The sequence below is a fragment of the Ctenopharyngodon idella genome, chromosome 22, assembly GCF_019924925.1.
Source record: "Ctenopharyngodon idella isolate HZGC_01 chromosome 22, HZGC01, whole genome shotgun sequence".
In the NCBI taxonomy this organism is placed as follows: Eukaryota; Metazoa; Chordata; class Actinopteri; order Cypriniformes; family Xenocyprididae; genus Ctenopharyngodon; species Ctenopharyngodon idella.
Window position 1 is genome coordinate 24,992,181 of NC_067241.1, and position 25,141 is coordinate 25,017,321.

The 25,141-nt window shown below is 38.0% G+C and overlaps 3 protein-coding genes across 5 annotated transcripts in view; 2 read left to right on the forward strand and 1 right to left on the reverse strand.

Annotated features, from left to right (window-relative positions):
- Positions 1-9,334, forward strand: part of osbpl2b (oxysterol binding protein-like 2b) — a 28,593-nt gene extending 19,259 nt beyond the window's left edge. For both annotated transcript variants that reach the window (XM_051880208.1, XM_051880210.1), the window contains exons 10-14: positions 1,879-2,008; positions 3,112-3,234; positions 6,856-6,979; positions 7,088-7,178; positions 7,271-9,334. In XM_051880208.1, coding sequence (XP_051736168.1) covers positions 1,879-2,008; positions 3,112-3,234; positions 6,856-6,979; positions 7,088-7,178; positions 7,271-7,373 — 571 coding nt within the window. In that variant the 3' untranslated portion in view covers positions 7,374-9,334. The remainder of the gene's footprint in view (positions 1-1,878; positions 2,009-3,111; positions 3,235-6,855; positions 6,980-7,087; positions 7,179-7,270) is intronic.
- Positions 9,335-11,546: 2,212 nt separating this feature from the next.
- On the forward strand, positions 11,547-19,030 carry adrm1 (ADRM1 26S proteasome ubiquitin receptor). 2 transcript variants are annotated; one of them, XM_051880211.1, is made up of 10 exons: positions 11,547-11,682; positions 12,129-12,343; positions 12,419-12,535; positions 14,721-14,844; positions 15,858-15,944; positions 16,069-16,141; positions 16,221-16,480; positions 16,572-16,729; positions 18,532-18,634; positions 18,787-19,030. In XM_051880211.1, exons 2-10 carry the CDS (start codon positions 12,134-12,136, stop codon positions 18,888-18,890), a joined length of 1,236 nt encoding a protein of 411 aa, XP_051736171.1. In that variant the 5' UTR covers positions 11,547-11,682; positions 12,129-12,133; the 3' UTR covers positions 18,891-19,030. The 2 variants fall into 2 exon arrangements, with proteins under 2 accessions (XP_051736171.1, XP_051736172.1); XM_051880212.1 differs by lacking the exon at positions 11,547-11,682 and having other exon boundaries at positions 15,861-15,944.
- A 39-nt stretch (positions 19,031-19,069) lies between these two features.
- Positions 19,070-25,141, reverse strand: part of lama5 (laminin, alpha 5) — a 107,501-nt gene continuing 101,429 nt past the window's right edge. Inside the window, 5 exon segments of the mRNA XM_051880203.1 lie at positions 19,070-19,704; positions 19,840-19,959; positions 22,467-22,560; positions 23,397-23,527; positions 23,625-23,772. Coding sequence (XP_051736163.1) covers positions 19,556-19,704; positions 19,840-19,959; positions 22,467-22,560; positions 23,397-23,527; positions 23,625-23,772 — 642 coding nt within the window. The 3' untranslated portion in view covers positions 19,070-19,555.

Below are 25,141 nucleotides of genomic sequence, written 5' to 3' on the forward strand. Positions count from 1 at the left end.
CCTTACTTGCACATTACTATAATAAAGGTTACAATTAACAACAGAGCCCAGATTATTAGATTCAGTTGCTATTTATTTTTAGATATAATCATCAACACTCACATTTTATTATTATTATTTATTGTAAACATGTAAATTACAGTTTTTGCATTAACTTCTGTTTCTCCAATTCGTTGTTGAAATATAATCATTTACACAGTGGCTGTCATAACTTGTTTTCATGACGGATTTATTTAGGCCTTACATTAACTAACAGGTTAAGTAAAATATAATTAATATATAGGCTAATACAGTGCATATATTAAGCGAAACGGTTAATTTCTCTGGCAAGCTGTTGACACTGAAGGCTTTTCTGAGGTAAATGTAATACTACGTGACATATTGTTTACAAACTGTTTTACTGACATCTTTCCGCGGTTGAAACACTGGTTCAGATATGATACGATATGATACATTTCAGTAAGTTGTATTGTATCTTTTAACATACCTTCATGTTCATTTTGTAGTACTGAAAAGGAAGAGATGATCGCGTTCACTCACGCTCCGGGCTGCCGTTTGAACTGAGGCACCTATACAGCGATCTGTCACGCCACATCAAAAAGCGTCAAAACGGCATTTATTGTTTGAATTTCGTGATTAAAATGGACAGAATTTAAAAGATGGCACTTTGTTTCTTATTGAAAGTAACAAAACACAGAGCTTTTTGCGATTATTGGTGGTTAATGCTGGTTAAAATAGGTTAGGCTAAAAAGCATTGCTGTGCGCGCCCCCTTTTGGATTGGAGTGTGGATCGCCTGTGACTGACTGTATTCGTCGTCTAACTGCATGAACCGAACCGTGACGGTTCGGGATGAATACATGTACCGTTACATCACTATAACCTACTAACTAACAGTAAATAAAACACCATCAGCGGAAACAGCCGATTAGTCACGTGGTTTAATGTTCGCTACGTCAGAATTTATTTGGCAAAAGCATTTCCATCTCCCATTATTCACATTAACTCCTTTTCACACAAGTCAAAAACTACTTCAAGCGAGCGTAAAAACTTTTTTTTATTTACTTATTTTTTTATTCAAAATTTGGCATTTCCATTACTCGTTTCTGATGCAATACTTCAAAATGCGCATAAAAACCGGGTGATGGAAACATAGCTAATGAAAACATGGTAAGTCTATACCTCACAGCCTCACTTTCATACCTGTCATGCGCTGCTCTGAATAAGGTCTATGGCTTCCAAAAAAACTATTCTGAGATGCGTAAGAGGACGACAACAACATTGCTAGATGTAATACACATAAAATAGTCTTTTTTTTTTTTTTCATAATATAAACCAATATCTGCTTCAGCACATCTTTAACTAAGGTGAAAAACACTGTTGTCTGTATGTCACAATCCTCAAAGCCTAGCCAGTATTTATTCTAACTTCGAATTGCCATTGATTATTATTAATAAACAATAAATATGCATCATTATGGCATTATGAGGAAAAACATTGTCTTTTAGACCACAAATATATCAATAATAAAGTAAACAAAGCTGAATCAAAATGGGAATCAGACTCAAAATAGCTACAGGAAGTCTTTATTCCCACTTCCATTTACATCTAAAAACTGTGATGATCTGTCTGCTTACCAGTGAACAGATATTAGTGCTCAAGACTGAACATGTTACGTAATGGCTTTGTGCAATGTTTAGCCTGCAAAACAAGCTTACTAGTTAACCCCTATCATGCCAACATCTCAATAGATTTAAGAAATCTCCTGTATTTTAGTTCTCTTATTATTTTTTTTTTCAAGATCAGCTTTAATTTATAGTTGCGTACCTCAGATTGGTAATGATTTCTGTTTGTCTCCTCCATATGTACTTTGTTTGCAGTAAGAAGAAGCGCTGTGTGATCTACGGGAAATGGACGGAGTGCATGTGGAGCGTCGACCCACAGGTGTACGAGGCCCATCGGAAACTCGAGAAGAAAGGAACGACAGACACTAAAAAACAACAGAAACAGGTGTGAAAGATATTAGCAAGGCTTACAGTTGACCACTCATGCTGCTTTAACCCCTGATCGCTGTCTTATCTTTTATCATATCCTATCTTTTTAAAACGGAAGCAGCTCTTCTCTCTGTGTTCATGTCAAGGTAACAGACAGGTAGACTAGTGTCATTAGGAGGTAGACGTGTATAATTATGTGAGGAGCCGTATCTGTAGTGTTTCATGCACATGTAGACAATAATGGAGTGTTGTTTTAGGGTAACTGTTTGCATGGGTGTGTTTGTTTAAACACGTGCTAATGTATGTACAGAAGAACTGTGTAGGTGTAGAGAAGAGCAGGTGTGTTAAAATACTCATCATGCCTCAGACCTTTGCCTCTGTTCAGGTTTTTGTCTGTTCATTTTGCTTATTTAAACATGTGTCCCATTACATGACGACACACCTAGTTTACGGCTATATTTGACAGACATCTTTTATCTTTTTTTCTTTTGAATGGGTGTATACAGTGTGGCTTAAAGGGTTAGTTCACCCAAAAATAAAAATTGTCACGATCAGCCTCATCTCGTTCCAAACTTGTATGACTTTCTCTTCTCTGTGGAACACAAAAGAAAATATTTTGAGAAATGTACTGTATGTTTGTTTTTGTTTTTTTGTGGTTGCTTTGTCCACACAATGGAAGTCACTGTTCACCAACACTCTTTGGTTAACAACATTCTTCACACTATCTTCTTTTGTTTTCTGAAGAAGAAAGTAAGTCATACAGGTTTGGAAAAAGGTCAGTAAATGACAAAACTATGCCTTTAAGTGTTTAAAGACAACAACATGTGAAACCAAGTGACATTTATTTGGAAGAAAGAAAGCTTCCTTTTCAAGCCAAACATTTCACAAAAATAACTCTTATTTTAAATGGTAAAACAATAGATATACTGGAGATGCAACTTGGTTTGATATCTTGTCTAATGCAATGAAATTCATACATTAAGTCTGACTAAATAGTTTTGGGGTCCATTGTATGTTTATGCTTTTCCTGTCTGTGGTAAATTAGTGTGAAAAATTAAAGGTTATTAGGGAAGGTTATTGTTTTGTCTCTGGGAATAAAATATGCGCTTGCACCTACAGGAGGAGCCAGAGGCTGTCAACGAGGATGCCGATGAAATGCCTGATGTGCAGGAGACTGTGGCAGTGATTCCTGGTAGCACATTATTATGGCGAATATCATCTAGGCCGCCTCATTCAGCAGAGGTACACGCTGTGATCTCACACACACTGTTATGCTCATGTACAGTGACCAGGGGCCATTTCAATAAGGAGGTCCAACCAACTCTGAGTTGGCTTACTCTGAGATGGGGAACTCTGTTCAAAACAGCTGAATTGCGTTATTTCAGTCAACCCTGAGTAGGTTGTTTCTGAGTTAAGCACATGCACCACGACTATGAAAAGCCATGATCAATGGAGCTCCGATATTACAATTCACCATGGCAACAACACCCGTCAAAAAGACGTCTGCATACTTCCGAGTCAATACAAGTTTAATTCTTATCACTGTTATAAAATCAGAGGTGACAACTGACAGAACGGTAAGTTATTGAACTAAAATTCATTTTCATGGCATCCCACGGGCAGAAAAAAAGCCTAAATTATCTGCCAATGGGGTAAGAAATACGGCAGCAGCTATTTACACTAAGTGGGAATAGCCTACTGTCTTAGTGATAGATGCTATTTACAGTAAGTGCAAGTAGCTGTAGATGTTATTTACACTTATAGTGAAAATAGTGATATATTCTATTTACACCATGTAAAAGTAGCAGTTCTTTGCAATACGTGTAAATAGTAATTAGATGCTATTTATACTTTATACTGGCAGATACATACTATTTGCAGCTCTGTATTGTGGTACATTAACAGGATGCAATAATAACAGAGTGTAAATGATTATATTTATTAAAATTATAAATACTTTTATCATTTACTTTTACTTTTAGAACATTTTCTTTATTTTTATTGAAAATAAATGCCTTTCTGGTGTGATATGTGATGGGAAAAGGGATAAGAGTGAGCTCGGCAAAGGTCGGACTTGAACCCGGATCAATCGCGTCACAAGCTAGTTCTACACGCCTTACGCGTTACTGCATACACCACTGAAGCCATCGAATCACGTGCGTAGTTTTTAACCTTGTGTGACATTGGTGGGCAGAGTTAGTGTGAATTTGCGCTTAGTAATAGACACTCTGAATAATCTTGTTTTCTGTTTGCATTAAAGGGTTAGTTCACTTTGAAATGAAAATTAGCCCAAGCATAATCGCAGAAATATTAATAAATATCCAGACGCACCTGAGCTTTATAATGGCAGTGATAGGGATCAATGAGTATAAACTGAAGAAAGTGCTTCCTTCCACATCCATCCATCATAAACATACTCCACACGGCTCTGGGGGTTAATAAAGTCTTTCTGAAGTGAAGCGATGCGTTTGTGTATGAAAAATATCCATATTTAACAAGTTATGAAGTAAAATATCTAGCTTTTGCATGAGCTGCCTTCCGTATTCAACGTACACAGAAAGTGTAAAACTCTCACAGTTCACAAAGCTTACGCTACGTCCTACGCCTTCCCTGTTCAACTTACGGGGCGCTAGTTTACACTTTCTTCGTAACTTCAATATGGAAGGCGGTCTGGCGGAAGCTACATATTTGACTTTATAACTTGTTTAAATATGGATTTTTTATTTATTTTTTTTTATTTTTTTTTTTACACAAATGCATCACTTCACTTCAGAAAGACTTTATTAACCCCCGGAGCCGTGTGGAGTACATTTATGATGGATGGATGTGGATGGATTCTTCAGCTCATACTCATTGATCCCTATCACTGCCATTATGAAGCTCGGATGCGTCAGGATATTTATTAATATTTCTGCGATTATGTTCATCAGAAAGAAGAAAGTCATATACACCTAGGATGGCTTGAGGGTGAGTAAAGCTTGGGCTAGTTTTCATTTCAAAGTGAACTAATCCTTTAAGATTATTTTTATTTTCCACACTGGCAGATAATTTTACTTAAAGGGTTAGTTCACCCAAAAATGAAAATTTTGTCATTTATTACTCACCCTCATGCCGTTTTACACCCGTATGACCTTCGTTAATCTTCGGAACGCAAATTGAGATATTTTTGTTTAAATCCGATGGCTCCGTGAGGCCTAAATAGGGAGCAATGACATTTCCTTTCTCAAGATCCATTAATCCACTAAAAACATATTTAAATCAGTTTATATGAGTACAGTGGTTCAATATTAATATTATAAAACGACGAGAATATTTTTGGTGCGCCAAAAAAAACAAAATAACGAATTATATAGTGATGACCGATTTCAAAACACTGCTTCAGGAAGCTTCGGAGCATAATGAATCAGCGTGTCGAATCCGCAGTTCGGAGCGCCAAAGTCACGTGATTTCAGCAGTTTGGCGGTTTGACACGCGATCCGAATCATGATTCGACACGCTGATTCATTACGCTCCGAATCTTCCTGAAGCAGTGTTTTGAAATCGGCCATCACTAAATAAGTCGTTATTTTTTATTTATTTTTTTTGGCGCAGCAAAAATATTCTCGTCGCTTTATAATATTAATATTGAACCACTGTATTCACATGAACTGATTTAAATATGTTTTTAGTACCTTTATGGATCTTGAGAGAGGAAATGTCATTGCTCCCTATGTAGGCCTCACAGAGCCATCGGATTTAAACAAAAATATCTTAATTTGTGTTCCGAAGATCAACGAAGGTCTTACGGGTGCAAAACGGCACGAGGGTGAGTAATTAATGACAGAATTTTTATTTTTGAGTGAATTAACCCTTGAAGTAAAATGCACTTAATCTAGATTCTCCCCAGGAAACAAGACTAAATATCTTATATCATTTTCTTATATAGAAAATGCATCTTGATTTAAGAATTTTTAGATATTTGACTTGAAATAAGACAAAAATACTCAGTAAGAAAAGCATTTTTGCAGTGTGAATGAATGAAGTATTTAAACATCACTTTAGCTTTAAAAAGGGGGAGGAGACCGAAAGAAACTCTGGGTTTACCGAAGAAAACTGCTCCTGACCAGGTTAGATTCACAGAGCAAATTACCTCTCTTTCAGAAACGGGCTTGACTTACCCTGTAATCTCGTGTTTGATATACCTCCCATTCTGAAACGGAAAACCCAGAGTTTCCCTCATTTCAGGGTTAACATGCTCAGTTTTTATTTAACCTCCTTTCTGAAACGGGCCCCTGAAGGCACACACACATCAACACGTGAAAAAAAAAAACAGTGTTACAACAATTGATGATTTTTTTAAAAGGTGAACTACATTACTGTTCTAAAGTTTGGGGTCTATACGATTTTTTTAATGTTCTTTATTTGATCAAAATACAGTAAAAACAGTAATATTGTAAAATATTATTACAATTATTAAAAATGTAATTTATTCCTGTGATCAAAGCTGAATTTTCAGCATCATTACTCCAGTTTTCAGTGTCACATGATCCTTCAGAAATCATTCTAATATGCTGATTTGATGCTCGAGAAACATTTCTGATTATTATAAATGTTGAAAACAGTTGTGTTGCTTTGTGGAAACGTGATACCTTCTTTCAGGGTTCTTTGATGAACAGAAAGTTAAAAACAGCATTTATTTAAAATGTAACTCTTTTGTAACATTATAAATGTCTTACTGTCACTTTTGATTAATGTTTCCTTGCTGAATTAAAGAAGTAATTTCTTTTAAAAAACAAAACAAACTGACCCCAAATTTTCAAACTGTAGTATAGTCCCATTTTAATGGTGGTTTACTTGATTTGTATTTACTCTGTTCACTTCTAGATGTATAACTTCACTAATTTCGCCTTGGCGCTGAATGAGTTGGAGCCTGGCATGGAAGGACTGCTGGCACCAACAGACTGCCGCCTACGGCCTGATATCAGAGCCATGGAGAATGGCAACATGGGTAATGAAGTCATTTTTTTTTTTTTTTTTTTTCTCCAAAACACAAAACAGCCCTACAGCGCCCCCTGCTGTTCAAAGACCAAAATAAAGCTTTTATGTGTTTGTGCAGATGAAGCCAGCAGAGAAAAGGAGAGACTGGAAGAGAAACAGAGGGCAGCTCGTAAAGAGCGGGCCAAAGATGGTGAAGAGTGGTCCACGAGGTTAGTACCACTGGTTTTTATATATATGTGTGTGTGTGTGTGTGTGTGTGTGATTTATACGTGACATATTTTAACCTCTCTGACTGTTTTAGGTGGTTTCAATCAGGCGCAAACCCGTACACAGGATCACAGGACTGGCTGTACACTGGCGGCTACTTTGATAGGAAATACACGGACTGCCCTGATATCTACTGATGAGGAGGTGCAAGTTCAAAGGGCAGAGGTTTCCTTCCTCACAATGCACCATATTGTACCCAGCCGAAAACAATAGCGCTTATGCTTACGTTAATATTGTGCAGCCACCATCTTCAGCACTTACGTTTATGATCGTGCTTATTGAACTGCCCTTTGGAAGCATCTTCTCTCACATCCCATCAACCCTGTAGGTTTTATCAATGGAGGAGAGCGTCGAAACAGCAGTAGGAGAACTTTTGAACGTTCAAGCCTCTCATCAGAGCTCCAGCTAGTTCACCGTCAGCGACGCTGGAGCTCAGTGTAGATGTAGTTATATCACATGAGGTCACCAATAAAATGTGACTGAGTTGCTTTGGCCGTTTTCCATGTACAGTAGCCGTTTAACATATGAAAACTAATTTCAGATGTTTCGAGTTGGGCTAGCACTGAGCCACCTAAGACCTCTGATCCAGCTGTATGTAGAGCATGAAGGTCAAGCATTAATTAAAAATTACGACAGTTATAATGTTTAGTGAATGATGATGATGAATGTTAATAATGAACTCCGTTTGGGTGCGTGTGCTTGTGCTAATGTAAAAAGCCATTGATTTTGTTTTAATTGGTACAATATTTTCGTTTCCAGATTAAACTTTACGCAAAATATCCTCATCATGCGTTCATTATGGTGAAGCGTTTTAAAGATATCCTCAAAAACTATTTTTCTTTCTTTTTTTTCTTTTTTTTTTCACTTTGTTGTTCCTGCAGAGACTCATGGGATGTAAAATAGGCTGATTGTACTGACTTTAATGTTTAATAAGTTAAAACAAGCTCTGTTGACATTGTAAATGCACATTTTCATATTCCACAGTTTTTATAAGGTATCGTTGTCACACTAAATTGTTCCTCAAGCACTATCCATTGAATTTGTTTTATGAAAAGTAGGGTGTCATGGGTTGTTTTATCCATCAGCATTTGCATGTTATCGCAGCTCTCAAACATGGACATGTACACTGTGCATTTGAGAAACGGACTAAATCTATGCAACCCATCAAACTGCTCAAACATCCCATAATATTTCAGTCTTGATGAACGTATGGAATGGCAGCTTATGTAAGTGTAAATATAACAAGCATCTCATTTGAGAGGATATTTCCTGTCTATAGATGCCATGAAATATATTTTACGATCTAATCATATTCTCATTCAGACTGCAAAAGCGATTCCTTTCATTTGATCTGAAGTCAGATGAGCGGGTTTGAAGCACAGTGATGCAACAGTTGCTGCTCTTCTCAAGTACATAAACGCATTTTCTTTCCCACAGTGCCTGACTTTGAATACATCTGCAAGTCTGCTTAACTTTGAGCTGTTTGTTTCCCACTAGAGGGGGTTTTAAGATTTATGTTTTGATTTTCTAACCACATGTCCCCTAGTCTAAGTACTAAACATCAACAGGAATGTCAAAATGTAGTAGTCACCATTTGTTAGATACACACGTGACATTCAGTACACTACTTGTTTTGCATCCGTTATTGTTATCTGTTCCTTCATTAAATGTACATTTGATCTTCTTTTGAAAACTAGCGTCATGAAACTAATATTCCACTATTAAACTATAGATTTTATTTTTATGCAGCTTTGTGTGCGTTCATTGTGTAAGTGGAATGACTAAGCGTTCCTCTTCACTGTATGTTGTATTTTCAATGTACGGATGTCTGTATGTTCTGAGATGTTGCACATAGATTTCTAGCAATCGTAAGAACATAGCTCTTATTTTGTGCAATGATTTATTTTTATAGTATTTAATTGTTTGTTAAAAGGTGTCAAAAGGTATTTTACTGTGAGATGAGGTTTATACTTCATTTTTGAACAGTTTGCTTTAGAAATAAAGGGTATGTCATTATGGTGAGAACAAATTCTACTAACTGAAATTTTAGTTTGAACATGTTGATTCTTTTGGAATAAAAACATGACATTGATAAAAACCTCTCTGTTTCATTCCTTTGAATACTGCCTGGGTATTACTATAGTGCTGTGAAAAAGTTTTTGTTGTTTCAATTATTCTATATTTTGCTAGGGCAGGATTTTCAAGTTTGGCACAGGTGTTGTGCCGAATTTCGCCCCCCTGCCAGATTATTACCCCTCGAATCTGATTGGTTGACCAACGTTCTTTAAGGTCTGCAATTATTTTCAGGGAAACGCATAGCTAAAGTAGTTCTAGGTAGGTCTTGACCGCATTGTAGTTCCATATAGCTGCGTTAATAACCATATCAACGGTATTATTCTGTTATCAAGGCTCAAGCCTCCGTTGCTAGTTCTGAAATGACGTTTTGGAATTAGCAACGGAGGCTTGGGATGAGATGCGTAAGAAATTAGTCCTCACACACAAGAGTGTTTTAAGGACAAAACCCTGACAAATGTCTTGAAATACAACATCGGAACAGTGTCTTGATGTGTGGTAGCCATAGTATAAGCGGAATAATTGACTCTGGGCCGTTGAATTCTTAGAAAATAATGCTTCGCGTCGTGGCCGCATTACCACCTCGGGCAATGGCGCCTGCAGCCGTACGGCTTTACGCACTGTGCGTACCATGAGAGGGCGCTAATTAATGCCGTTTTTATTTTTTACATAGCCTAATTTTTAAATTGATTATTAAAATCTATCTGCGTACACTCATGACATATTAAGAAAGCAAGAGAGAATGAGAATAAATAAAGGTGTACGTTTGTGTGTTGTAAAGTCAAATGTACCTGGCCTGCATGGGTGGGCGTGGGGGATATAGGTGAAAAGAAATCTGATTGGCTAGTTTAGTTTCATCGTTTTTTCCACACATGAAAAATGAAGTTAAAGAGTTAATGTTTAAAAACAGGCTCAAAATGAGTAAACTCTCTCTAAAACAGCTAAATTCGATTGAAATATTTGCAAAAAGGCTTAAAACCATTGAGTAGGGATGAAGAAATAAAGCCTCTTAAACCTTTGAAGCTTTTCTCTAATGTTTCGGGAAAAGTTTCAAAGCATCAAGAGTGTCGAAAACAGTGCCATCTTGTGGGAGGTAAAATTTACAGCAGCCATAAACCTGAATGTGCAGTTCCGTTGTTTTATCCATTAAGCACAAATAAAAGCCTGACGACGCTAAATGTGTTCAGTTTTCCGATAATATAATTCACATATTAAAGTTTGGCAATAAATAAAATAGATCAACAAAAACAATAATTATAATAATACCTACTGAGTTGTTTGAGGCAAGTAAATTGTGCTGTTATTTTATTGTTTTATAGGCCTACTGTTTATATGACAGAACATATGATAATGTAATATAAGCTACAGGCTTATATATTTAAAATGTTTAGTAAATGGACTTGAACTTCCATATAGTAGCCTAGTGGTCTGGGTTCAAACATTCTGACACGCAAAGTGAAGCATTCAGGTGACTGGAAACAATGTGAGGCTTCCTTTTTCGTTAATCACCGCTCAGAGATAACATAAAAAACAAAACAAAAAAATTCAAGTGGGGAACAGGAAAGAGACAGTCGATCAGTCGATTTGTACAGCATTAAATCGTTCACACCAACGCAATGATTGATTTAATCGGTTCTGCTAGTTCTGTGCGAACCCTGAGATAAAATCCTGCAGGCGCCCTGACCTCGGGTGTGCATTATTTTCTAAGAATTCAGTTGCCCGTCGTCAATTATGCCTTACTTTAATGCAATAAGTTTATAAAAGGGGATAATATTACTGTTTCATTCTGCTTCCTAGACTGTCTAAAGTTGTAAAACAATAGATGAATTGGAGATATTTTATTCTACTGACAGTCAAAGTTTTTAATTCCTTCTTTTTTTAATTTTATTATTATATAGACTAATAAAATAAACAGCAACTAAATGAGATTTGAGTACAAATCAAACAAATTTGTAGAAAAATAATTTTTATTTTAATTACTACAATTATTTAGCCAAATAAGTTCGGTCTCTTGCTACACTTTCGGCTCCTTTCCACGATGATTTTTGTAACATTATTACTTCAAGAGAAAATGCTACAAACTGTATATTATTGATACATTTATATCGAATTGATTATTCTTATGATGAGTGTGCAAAGAAAGGGGCTCTGTCTGCTCTCAATGACACAGCATTTGCTGCATGTCAAGAATGACATGTTATTCAGCCAATCAAATGCCGCCTTACGTGCGAACGTGGCCAATAGCAACACGGCTAGCAGGATACAGGAAGTCGCTTGCCACTTTTCACTAGTCCATCTGCAACTCTTCAGCGAGCGTCCCCTCAAGACATATATCTGCTGCAGGAATCTACGAAAGCTTAAACTTATCCACCGGTATGATGAGCTTTTATTACAGTACGCTATTATCTGATCTGTAGCCGCGCGTTTCATTTAAATACGCATCAGAAACAAAATGCGCAGTCACTGTTGTTGAAATGGCAGCTAATGCTAATTGTGAGCACTGTTTCAGAAGTCAAATAATAAAAACATGGTTAGATCTTCAACCTGAGGTTGGCATTATGTTAATTATGGTACTATATTATATCTTAAGATAGCATGTGTGTGTATATTTGTACAAATACAAGCCATTTGATGTTTTTTTAAGCTAGCTGGAGTGCTAATAAATCTTGCTGAGTAACTGTGCTCACACCTTTAAGCTTCATGTTGTTTATGCTCACCGAAGTCTTTAATAAACCTTATTTATATGGATTCAGAAGTAGTTTGAAATGCTGTTGGTTTGTTTTACTTCTCTGTAATTGTTTATGTTGTCTGTCCATCAGTGAGGATGTCATCTGGAGCTCTGTTCCCCAGTCTGGTGTCCGGCTCCCGCAGCTCATCCAGTAAATATCTGGTTGAGTTCAGGGCTGGTAAAATGACCCTAAAGGGCAGCACGGTGACCCCGGACAAACGCAAGGGCTCCGTCTACATCCAGCAGACAGACGACTCGCTCATCCACTTCTGCTGGAAGGACAGGACCTCTGGAAATGTGGAGGATGTGAGGACTGTTTACTATTAGTGGTCGAGCGATGGTGTTTTATATCAATATCAAAGATTTGATTTTGTATTTCAGGATCTGATCATATTCCCGGATGACTGTGAGTTCAAGCGGGTCAATCAGTGCACTACAGGACGCGTGTATGTGCTGAAGTTCAAGGCCGGCTCTAAGAGGCTGTTCTTTTGGATGCAGGTGAGTCGTGGTCGACTGATATTTCACCATGGCTGATGTATTGGCCAATATTTGGTATTTTTATTAATCTACATGGACTTAAGTTTTTCTGTTTGTCTGAAGTGTTGGAAGCTTTCCTTCCTAGTGAAACAGCATCTCGAACAAGAAAAAATGTAGGGTGGGCCTTGAGAATTGATAGGATGGTTGTGGTTTGCTATTGGTGGATCTCATGTGAGTGACAGGTTGTCCCGCCCTCACGCCAGTAAACGCATCATTGGAGAAGAGATGTTGCAGCAATAGGATGGGAAGTTATTCTGATAAAAGATTACAGGCACATGAAGATGAAAAAATAGTGATGTGCACAGATAAATCATTTATAATGAATACTGCAATATTCCATAAAAAAAACAAAAACAAGAATCGTCAGTTTGGATTTATGATAACTTCAAGTTTTGTCTTAAATTATTAGAGAGAGCTGTTAAACAAAGAAAGCAAACTGCATATAAAAACTATTATAGCATTTGCTTTTCTATTAGAAATTAGGGATGAACAGATACCATTTTTTAAGGACCGAGTACGAGTACAGATACTTTTTTTTCTAGTACTCGCCGATACCGATGCCTATACATTCATTAATTTCTCTTAAATTTCTCTTAAAAATTTATTTATTTTTTTATTTTTTTTAATTTTTTTTTGATGTTGCAGTTTTCCAAGCACAACACAGTGACACGAATAAATGTAGGACAGCTTCTTTATTATTACTCTAATGAAAAAAGTAATATTATTTATGTGCTTGTCACAAACTTAAAGAACAAAAATTTCACAGTGTCCATTAACCTTCAAAGGGCATAATTACTAATATATATAATTGTTGTTATATAAAAAGAAATTTTCAAACAAATTACAAACAATACAACAAATACTATAGAGATACAAATTAAATAAACTTGTTTTTCAGATACAGTAGGTTTATTTACCATGTATACATTTATTTAACATATTTTGTTGTTTTATTAACATTAATGACAAATATAGGCTACGGTCCCTTTAAGATTGAATCCATGGACACTGACACACATCCGGTTTTCACCCAAATGTTTACGTCCACTTAAGCCATAACCGACTGTATTTACTCCACACGATGGACATTTTGACAACTATGTGTGCATTTGACCATTCAGGCGCGAGGAGAACTGATTGCGCTCGAGAGAGCGCTTCTGGTCTGTGTCATTCAGCGAGATTCCGCCTATCCCGCCTTCACTAATCGACAACGAATTGTGATTGAAAGCATGCAGTTAGCAATATGTGTGTTGTCATCATTCATTTTTAAGTATTTCCACACCTCTGAGGCTGACATTGTTTCTGCTGCTGCCGCCGGAGTCTCTGTGCACGGAAAACTCCGTCACGTGAGGTATCGGTCTTTGGTATCGGGGGTATTTTTACGAGTACAAGTACATGAGCTTGGTATCGGTCCATCCCTATTAGAAATAGTAATACTACTTTCTCATCTACTGTCAGCACTTAACAAATAAGCATTTATATCATTTAAAGTTTGTATCCAATAAATGTTTAATTTTATTAACCTTGCAAACGTGGTAAATCCAGCTGTGAGATCTTTGAAGTGTTCATTTGCAAAAACAGAGAACTCAGTTTTTGTTAATTCTCATAAATCATGTTTTTATTTTTATTTTATTGTGCATTCTAAGTAATATCAGTCAAACTGCTGTTGGGTTGTTTTGATTTAGTAATAATAACTCAGAAAAATACAGGTAATGCACACGCTCACACTCACAAATGCAAAAGGACAAGAATGGGTTCAGCGTGACGTGTGTGGTGTACAAATACTGTCGGTCCATGCAAATCAGATGCTGACAGGAGAGTTCAGCTGTCACTGGAGATTTGTGATTGACAAACTTTAAATTCTTGATTTCAAACTATGCTGCGCTATATCCAGTCATGTCGTATTCATGTCATGTGTGCTGAATGTAAAATTACAACTATATATTCTTTATTTGAAAAAATATGATTCCCAGTGTGCACAAACGTACCAGCTTACTGTTTTTTCAGTGTCTTTTTATTCATATTTTTTTACAATTTGTTTATAAGTGAAAAATACCACAATAGGATGACACAATCAAGGAGATTTTGATATCCGATCAGCTGTCAGTCACATTTGTTCTTGCTGTCCCATCTCTGTTGTTCAAAGGAGCCCAAAACAGATAAAGATGAGGAGTACTGTCGCAAAGTCAATGAGTACCTGAACAACCCGCCCATGCCAGGCGCTCTGGGCAGCGGAGGAGGCGGCGGCCATGAACTCTCTGCACTTGGTGGTGAGTGATAGAAGATGGAGAACACTCATCTCACTTTGGGCATGTCCCAATACTCACTTGCATTCTCAGTACTCACTACTTGATTCTCAATACTTTTTGATGTCTCTCTTATTTAAAGGTTTAGTTCACTTCAGAATGAAAATTTCCTGATAATTTACTCACCCCCATGTCATCCAAGATAGTTATGTCTTTCTTTCTTCAGTCGAAAAGAAATGAAGGTTTTTGAGGAAAACATTCCAGGATTTTTATCCATATAGTGGACTTCACTGGGGTTCAACGGGTTGAAGGTCCAAATTGTAGTTTCAGTGCAGCTTCAAAGGGCTTTACACAATCCCAGACGAGGAATAAGGGTCTTATCTAGAGAAACAATCGGCCATTTTCTAAAAATTATATACTTTTTAACCCCAAATGCTCGTCTTGCACTGCTCTGTCATGCGCCACACATTACGTAATCCCGTTGGAAAGGTCGCCTGACATGAATAATACAGCATTTTTAGTCGTTTTTGCAGATCCTTGTGAACTGGAATCGTTTTGACAATGTTGTCGTCTGTACGCAAAGGAAAAACATTTCTGTTTTTAGTACATCGTTGTCATGTAAAACTACCCTCAAGACTGTTCAAGCTTTGAAAAAGGCCAAAGCTCAGTGACATTATCGCACACTAAATCCACACTATCTCTAATACCGTATTCATCAGTGTGCAAGTTAAATTAATTAGGTATTACAAATAATTTGGTAGTAATTGTAAAGTGTTGACCATTTTATTGATGCAGAGATGAGTGTGTATTTTGTAAAATGTAATTAAAGTGCAAAGTATTGAAGATTAAAATGTGTAAATTAAGCTTTGTAAATATATGTTGTGCCCCATGGGTTAATCAAGTTATACGCACACTTGTAAGTAGACAAGTGGTCAAGTGCAAAGAGCGCAAGTGTAGGTACTGGGACAGGCTCTTTGTCAATAAGAGTACTAAGGGAATTTCCCTTTTTTTTTTTTTTAAATATCCTTTTCTTTAAGGAGAAGGTGGCTTGCAGAGCCTCCTGGGTAATATGAGCCACAACCAACTCATGCAGCTGATTGGACCAACAGGACTGGGTGGACTTGGTGAGTGAAATTTTTTTTTTTTTTTTTTAAAGCAAGATTCCATGTTCATGATTGTAAATAGCATTAGGATTGGGCCACATTGCAGACCATTCAATATGGAAGAATCTTGATTTTTCTTTGAAAGGTGCTCTAGCTGGTCCAGGTCTGGCCAGTTTGTTGGGCAGTGGAGGTCCTGCTACCAGCAGCTCAACCTCTAGGTATGTCTGGTGATTTCTCAATGCTTATTTTTGCTGCCGAGTGTTCTCACATCTAATGGCTTGTATCCCACATCCACAGCTCCCGCAGTCAATCGGCAGCAGCCACTCCCTCCTCTGGATCCACTGCACGCCTTAGCTCCACCCAGGCACCCACCACACCCGTAACCCCTGCTGCTACCTCCACCGGCTCGCCCACGGTGACCCCCACCACCCCTGCAGCCCAGACTCCCTCCATACCTGCAGGACCTCCCTCCAGCACACAGCCCATCCAGCTGAGTGACCTCCAGAGCATCCTGGCCACCATGAACGTGCCCGCCATGGCCGCAGAGGGACCGGGAGGTGAGAGACTGATGAAACTGATGTTCCATTCGATGTGATCTTCATCCTCTTTTTCTTTCCTCTAAAATCTTGCCCATTGCTCCCTCTGTAGTGGACCTGGCGAGTGTGTTGACCCCTGATGTCATGGCTCCTATTCTGGCTAACCCTGAAGTGCAGCAGAGACTGCTGCCGTACCTGCCGTCAGGAGAATCGCTCCCACAGAGCGCCGACGAGATCCAGAACACACTGACCTCTCCACAGTTCCAGCAGGTCAGTCATGCACATAATGCATTGAAATTAGGGGTGTCAAATTATAAAAATATTGATGATAACAGTGGTATTGATAACTACATGTATGATAATATTGTGAGTGATTAAACATAGGTGGAATTATAGCACCTTATTGCTATATGCTGCCTGTCATAAAATGGAAGAACGTTAAAGATGAATTATAAAACGGATAGTTCCAGTCCTTGATTGTGATTAGGCAAGCCGTGTTGGAAGCTGTTGTAAACATTGTAAAAACACACCTGTGACCATTTTGGTCTGCTAAACATTGCTGAAGAACTACGTTGCAATAAATCAGTGTTGCTCCAAAATTGAAATTGAATTATTTTTATTTAGCCCAAAAAATGAAAATAGTTTATTAATCAATTAAATGTATTTAATCAACACTTAACTTATATAGTTGTTTCTACTCCAATTCATTGTTGAAATATAAACATTTTAAACATTGGCTGTTAAAACTTGTTTTCATGACAGATTTATTTATTTTTTCTAGATAATTGTTGAGCTATTTTAAATTGAATAGGGGTGTGATGAAATCTTGTGCTATGAGATCTTTTGAGGTTAAAATGTGACAAGATTTCTCATCGAGGTGAAAAGCTGTGTCTCGATATTGTCATGACGGAGTGTGAGGGTGAAATTAGGATAGGATATGAAACCGCTACGTTTACATTACGCCTCCACTGTCGTCTTGATTTTTATAGAAATAAAAAAGATTTAATTCAGTTGGGTTACGGTCGCTTCAATTCCATCCAGCTCATCGAACACGAGCTGCAGAGTTGAATGCAGTGCAGCAGGAATTCACAGATCACGTGACGAGAGTTAGTGACAAGATGACTGGCAAGACCATGGTGGAGGATTCGTCGCACAACAGTGCCTAAGCGCCAGACAAATGTCTTATCTTGCAAATTGCACACTCAGCACCACCACTTCCTGTTCACAGAGTATGTGTGAAAGTAAAACATGAGCACGCATTCAAACACGGTTTAAATATCCTGCATTTTGAAAGCGCCTCCCCGATGCATGCAAATATCTCCTAATTTGAAAGCTAACTTAGGCTGAAAAATTTGGTCTCTATTTGCACTTTGAATATTGAGAGTACTTTGATTATGGTTGCGCTTATTGTTTGCATTTACTAACACTTAAGAGAAAACTGTTATTCATTTTTCTATTCTTTTTTGATCAATTTGTAGAAAGGAGTTCAGTTAGGAGGTCAAAAGTTGTAGAAGCTCATAAATCATGTACAGTAAGGTCTGAAGAGACTTGTATGAAATCATACAGGAGAGAAGCCAGTCAGTTGAGTTTGTGGAAAACCTTTTACAGTGCTTGAGTATTGTTGTCTTTTACTGCATATGATAATTCATACTCAGAAAGTAGAACTGAAATGACATCCATTACAAGACGATTAGTTAAAACAATTCAAATGTACCGGCAGACATTTTTTTTCTAGGATTTCTTAAAAATACTGTGTAAAAATCTCGTCTCGTTCTCGTGAGCTCTCGTCATACCCCTATAATTGAATGACTTTTCTGAGGTAAATGTTACGACATTGTTTGCAAACGGTTTTATTGACGCCTTTCCACGGTTGAAACACTGAGCGTTTACATGCGACATGATACATTTCAGTAAGCTGTGCTGTTTTATAACTTCTGATGTTCATGTTTATTTCATGCTATAACTAGTAGTAAAGCGGAAGAAATGGTCGTTCACGTTCTTAATTGAATTTTTCTTGTGCTTTTCCATATGTTCTGCTGTGATGTAAACATGCCGTTTGTCTGTCTGTGCAGGCGATGAGTATGTTCAGTAGTGCTCTGGCCTCTGGTCAGCTCGGCCCTCTCATGAACCAGTTTGGTCTGCCCTCCGAAGCAGTGGACGCAGCTAATAAAGGGGGTGAGTTGTGTAACATCCTTGAATCAACAATATTTTAATTAAAAATATATATATGGAAAAGTGCGTAATTAGCTTCGGTTTTCATCATTTTTTTTTTAACTATTTCATGTTAGCTACCCACAAGCACTCATTCGCTTTGTCCTGATGTTTAGATGTGGAGGCGTTTGCCAAGGCCATGGAGGGCAGCGATACCAAGACCGATGACGGTGATTCCAAAGACAAGAAAGATGACGACGAGGACATGAGCTTGGATTAGAACGACCTTCTGAACACAACAGTCTCTCTGAAGTGTTAGTCTCATGCTAGTCTGAGATGTTTGCCTGTAATCATTCATTGATTCATGTGTGTTTTGTATGTCCAAAGCTACACTATTAAACAATTGACTATGTAATGCCAGTTTATGCGTGCGTGAAGTTGATCGAAGACACAAGAAACTTAAAGCAAATGTTTATTGCCAATAAAAATACAGCTATTTTAGGGAATTTGACAATATCAAAAGTGACAAAAATAATATTTCTTGAGTTTTCAACTCCAGTGATTTTAGATAATACACAATAAGTCTGCTTGGGAATATCCACAGTAACTCGTCCTCCCTCCAGTGTTTTTATACAGCTAAATATTCCCTTAAATTCATTCAAAGGTGTTTGGTCAGGATTGTATCAGTAGTGAAATGTATTTAAACCTGGAACAAAATAAATCCAGTGCCAATCCCATCTCTTATTTTCCTCTGGTCCCGTCAGTTCTGAACATTATACTTTCAGTGGTGTCTTAACTTACAGTGCTTTTTCATAAAACTACATACACAGGTGTCATGAAAGTAAACTTAAATATCTGTTTAAGTTAAAGGCTAAGCAAACCCACCACCTGTTGATTTGATAGTGTCAGTGTACGTGGAGTATTTAGGGTTAATGCAGTTGTGGTCTATAAGGCAGGGCAGCCCTGAGTCCCCACAGATCCAGACACTGACAAGGGTTTTGACAGCATGACAGGCCTGTGGTTCAGTACGGCTTTCCTCACACATCCATGGAAAGAGAGGATGTTCGACGGGAGACCTGGCACGGCTATAGTATCTGCACACGAGAGGACAAAAGGCTTGCATTACATTGAGCGTCTAACCTCATTATTTCACATTTCGGTGCAAGATTCTGGTGGGGATTTCTTGATTTCAAAACTGCATGTTCTCTAAAAGCACTCGGGTGTCATACCTGGTACGCTGCCCAGATAAACAGTCTCTTTGCCCCCATTCGATCTGCTCAGTTTGGGACCCACTCCATGTTCGCTTGCTGCATCCACATGTAGCTGGATGACATTGCTCTTCTTCACAACTAAAATAGCATGTAATAAAGTGTAAAATTATATGGCAAACAAATTGCTCTTGAAGTATATGTATCCTGCTCGAATCGGGCTTTAAAGCGGATGACGAGAGCATTTTTATTTTGGGAAACTTTTCCAAAAAAAAAATTTCCTCATTCTGAGATGAAGAAATGTTCACCCAAAACTGAAAATGAGTACTTATACTTTTACTGGAGTAATATTTTATTAGGGTATCTACTTTTTGTGTAGGCCTACTTCATCCACCACTGGAAAAAATATGTCTAATCTTAAATTCAAAATGCCTTTGATTTTCAAACAAAATGAATACAAATAAATGTGATTTTTATAAATGTTTCAGAAAATAAAAAGACTTTATGCCTGAAGTGTTTGTAAGTATTCTCAGTTTCAGTTATATAGTGTATACATGTTTCTCCACTGACATATAGCCAGGTAAAATGCTTCTACATAGGCATAAAATAATCATAAACCCATTTTTACATCTAGATAAGCATACACCTATTTTCAAAATCAATTGTACAAAAGTTACATTTAAGTCTAAATGGTTCATTTTTGACCCGAGCATAACATATGTATTTTTTATTTAAAAACCACAAGGATTAAAGGGTTAGTTCACCCAAATGTCGTTCCACACCCGTAATGGGGCGTTCACACCAGACACGACTTGCGCGAATAAATCGCGCTATTCGCGCGTACGTAGTTGGACGCTTGAACATTTTGAGTTTACTCGCTTCATTCGCGCGTGAAATTCACTTCACAACAGACGCAAATTCTGCCAGGCGGATCCAGTCTCGTTGCGAAATGGCTGACATGGATTTTGTTGAGAGGGTAGCTGCGCTTTTATGCGCTATGGAAGGCTGAAATACGGCGAATAAGCTCAATTTGCCGGCTTTAGCTAGCTTGTAGTCTCAATATGTATATATATAGCTCAAATTGAGTAAAGAGCATTTTTTACAACTTACCAGATTATCCGATCTCCTCACTCACTCTCTTCCAAGCAAGATCCTTTTTATTCCTGTTTCTATAAAAATACAAAGATGTATCGTACAGCTCCGGGTATTCACATACAGCGACGATGATTTTGTCCTTCACTGTTGTTTCGGATTTCTGCCTCCGCTCGCTACGTCGTAATCACGTCACTACTAGAGCAAGCTCCTGATTGGTTAACGCGGCACGAATATTCGCCAAAGTTCAGATTTTTCAACTCGCGCGATTTGCCCGAAACGCTCAATTTGCGCCGCGTCATTCGCGCGAATCGCGCCGCAGGATGTCTATCGCGTCTTTGCATTGACTTAACATGTAAATCACTCGCGCTTAACGCTTCATAAATAGCGCTATTTGCGCGTAGTTGGACGCTTGAATATTCTGAGTTTACTCGCTTCATTCGTGCGTGAAATTCACTTCACAACAGTGGCGAATTCGCGTCATGAGAGGGGCTCTCCCTCTTCTTTAAATATGTCTCTCCTTTCTGCACACTTCCTCTGAATAAACACACCAACTCGTCAGCGGGAAAGTAGTTGTAAAATACATCAAATAAGCTCAATTTGCCGGCTTTAGCTAGCTTGTCTTAATATGTATACATACAGCTCAAATTGAGTAAAGAGCGTTTTTTACAACTTACCAGATTGTCCGATCTCCTCACTCACATTCTTCCAAGCAAGATCCTTTTTATTCCTGTTTCTATAAAAGTACGAAGATGTATCGTACAGTGACGATGATTTTGTCCTGTTTTGGATTTCTGCCTCCGCTCGCTACGTCGTAATCACATCACTACTAGAGCAAGCTCCTGATTGGTTAACACAAAGTTCAGATTTTTCAACTTGCGCGATTCGCCTGAAACGCTCAATTCGTGCCGCAGGATGTCTATTCGCGTCTTTGCATTGACTTAACATGTAAATCACTCGCGCTTAACGCTTCATTTGTGTCTGGTGTGAACGCACCATAAGACTTTCGTTCATCTTCAGAACACAAATTAAGATATTTTTGATGAAATCTGAGAGCTCTCAGTCCACGCAACTACCACCGTGATGCTTCAAAAAGTTCATAAAGAGATCGTAAAAATAATCCGGGACAATGAAACGTGCTGCCTAACACACAAGAATGAACCTCACTGGTTGTCGCACATCAAGAAATCATGCTTTAGCTTCTGTCTACCACAACTGATGTGAGTTTATGATTGTTTATATGTGAATAAAAGCCTAAATTAAATCTGTTCAACATAAAAAGCGATCGTGTTTCTTCAGAAAATTTAGACTCAAAATTCATATGGATTAGTTTTACAATCTCTTAATGAACTTAATAAATGTCAAAGCGTCAGTTGCGTAGCTGTCAATGAAGGGACAGAAATCGCTCAGATTTCATTAAAAATATCTTAATTTGTGTTTCGAAAATGAACGAAGGTCTTACGGATGTGGAACGACATGAGGGTGAGTAAAATTCCATTTTTGGGTGAACTAACCCTTTAAATGAAGTGTGATTGTTTTTCAAGGGTATGACTCACTTGTAAGAGTGTGCCATCCTCCGTCACAGAGTGACTCCTCTGGTGTGAGACTGACTGAAAACTCTCCACTGCCACTGTTCACCAACACAGTCACCTGCAGAGAACAAATGGACACTTCAAACTCTTGTACATGGACCCGTCCCAATGACCATCAGAGAGCACGACCAACCCTAAACGACTTGTTTGATATTCTCTGAACTCTCATATCATTAGCAACGGTTACATGGACACCGTTTGTTTAAAAAGGATTCCGAACATAGTGTTTACATATCGTTTAATAAAATGATCAGGTTGATGTGCGTATTTGTCTCAAGCTTCAAACCGGAATTGATCTTTTGACATACTGCATGAATATACAGAATTTCCCTCTGTTGACGCATACTAACCATCATGCTGCCATCACTTCTGTTCTTTGTTTTAAAAAGCAGGCTTAATATTTATCAATTCTGGGTCCTAATTAGGAGACGACGAGCACATGGAGCTTTGTGCCGTGCTGCTTATATTCATCAAGCAGTAAAAATGGCCCTTCCTGCACCCAAAACAAGGCTCTGTGGATGAGAGTCCGAAGCAAAGACTGCTGGGACGACATTGTCCTGCAGCACTTCACAGACAATGACATACGTCATTACACCATTTTTACGTCAGTGCACATGTAAATAACTTTAAAGTGTTTACTTGTCCAATAGAATGGAATAGAAAAGGTTTAAACCACCTCTTACAATTCTGTTCGATGTGGTTACATGTGACTTTTTTAATCCAACTGTACTACTTGTCCGATTACAATTGGATTATTAGGTCTATGTAAATGCGGCTTCAGTCAAAATGGGGTCCAATTTACCTGAACTGACTAAAGAAAACCTAAAAAAATAAAAGTGTGAATCTCATTTACTAAGTTTTGTCTGTGTATGTTTGAGTGCATGGCTGTGTCACCTGGCCCTGGTTCAGATAGAGACTCAGCTGTTGAGTTTTCTTGGCTCCAGTGTGCAGCAGGAGCCCAGAGTCTGAAACCAAACGGATCTCCAACTGGATCTCGAGGTCCCGACCCAACATCAGCGATTCGTCTAACATGCAGAGACGGAGAGGTGCGATAAATGAATTAAATCTGAAGTGTGTTTGATTGATTCATCAGGTGGACTGATGTGAAGTGAGAATGCTCACCGATGGTCAGATATCCGCCCTGACTGGAGAAGTAAACCCCGGGCTGGAGGGGCTGCTGGTAGCAGGGTGTCACCCCCACACTGTGAGTGGGGCTCTGTGGCGCCACCTCGTTCAGTTTCAGATCCCGCAAACAGCCAACGAAACCAGCCTGACAGGAAGAAACAGGAAGAAAGACAAGTCAACATCACAAAAGCAACTTGGTATGAATTTGCTCTCTGAGAACAATATAATCAGATAGGTACAATCTCTTTTCCTAAACCTAAAGAGTGCGTTAGTGCCGCCCATTTTTTCAGCGGTGCTGGGTCCAGAATTTTTTCAATTCATTTCTCCCATAGGATTTACAAACAAGTCTTTGTTAAAGTGCCATGAACCAAGGCAACCAGCTACAAAATGAATCACATTGCAAACTTTGATTTTAAGCAAAAAAAAGTCTGAAAATCGGACAAAAATATAAGGTACAAGACTGTGTACTTAACAGCTTTAGTGATGGAAAGATGGAAAAATATAAAACTACTCATTTAAAAATGTTGATTATATATCTAAAAACAATATATTTTAAGTTTATGGCCAAATACACAGTATCTCACAGAAGTGAGTACACCCCTCACATTTTTGTAAATATTTTATTATATCTTTTCATGTGATAACACTGAAGAAATGACACTTTGCTACAATGTAAAGTAGTGAGTGTACAGCTTGTATAACAGTGTAAATTTGCTGTCCCCTCAAAATAACTCAACACACAGCCATTAATGTCTAAACCGCTGGCCACAAAAGTGAGTACACCCCTAAGTGAAAATGTCCAAATTGGGCCCAATTAGTCATTTTCTCTCCCTGGTGTCATGTGACTCGTTAGTGTTACAAGGTCTCAAGTGTGAATGGGGAGCAGGTGTGAATGTGAGGGGTGTACTCACTTCTGTTAGATACTGCACATACATATTTAAGTATTTTGAGAGAGCAGGGAAACTGACTCAATTACATCATAAATATGCATATATATTCAAATATTTAAGCATTTTGAGAGTGTAGGGAAACTTGATTATGCCATTTGCGATGCTTCATGGGACTGGGCGGAGCTAATGAGATCTTTTGGCGATTTGCTTGTTTCGACTCTCTGATTGATGGAATTTTCTATACAGCATCATAGGTAATGTAGTTTTTCACCACAAATTCCGCTGTTAAACATGCTTATTTTAAAAACTAAGTTAAAATAATGTGGGCTGACGGCTTCAGCAGAAGCAAATACTATCGATGAACAACCTCGTAGCTCACAGTAAGGTTGTCTTTAATGGTTTATAAGTTATTGTTAAAAATAAATTTCCCTATGGAGAAAATGAATGAAATTTTAACTTCCAGAATCCGACTGTTGCACTCAATTGAGCTGCCCACCAAAACAGCTTTTTATGTTATCATGGGTGCGCTGAATCATGGGTGATCTGAAGGCTGTTCCAAAACATAGGCAGGATTATGCTTATGCTTCTACGATATCTTGTTTTCCCAGAAGACAAGGTAGCATT

Coding starts and splice junctions, on each gene's coding strand:
- adrm1 (XM_051880211.1), top strand. CDS start 12,134: ATGTCATCTGGAGCTCTGTTCCCCAGTCTGGTGTCCGGCTCCCGCAGC. Junction 16,481..16,571: donor GGCCGCAGAGGGACCGGGAG/GTGAGAGACTGA, acceptor CTCCCTCTGTAG/TGGACCTGGCGAGTGTGTTG. Junction 18,635..18,786: donor GGACGCAGCTAATAAAGGGG/GTGAGTTGTGTA, acceptor CCTGATGTTTAG/ATGTGGAGGCGTTTGCCAAG.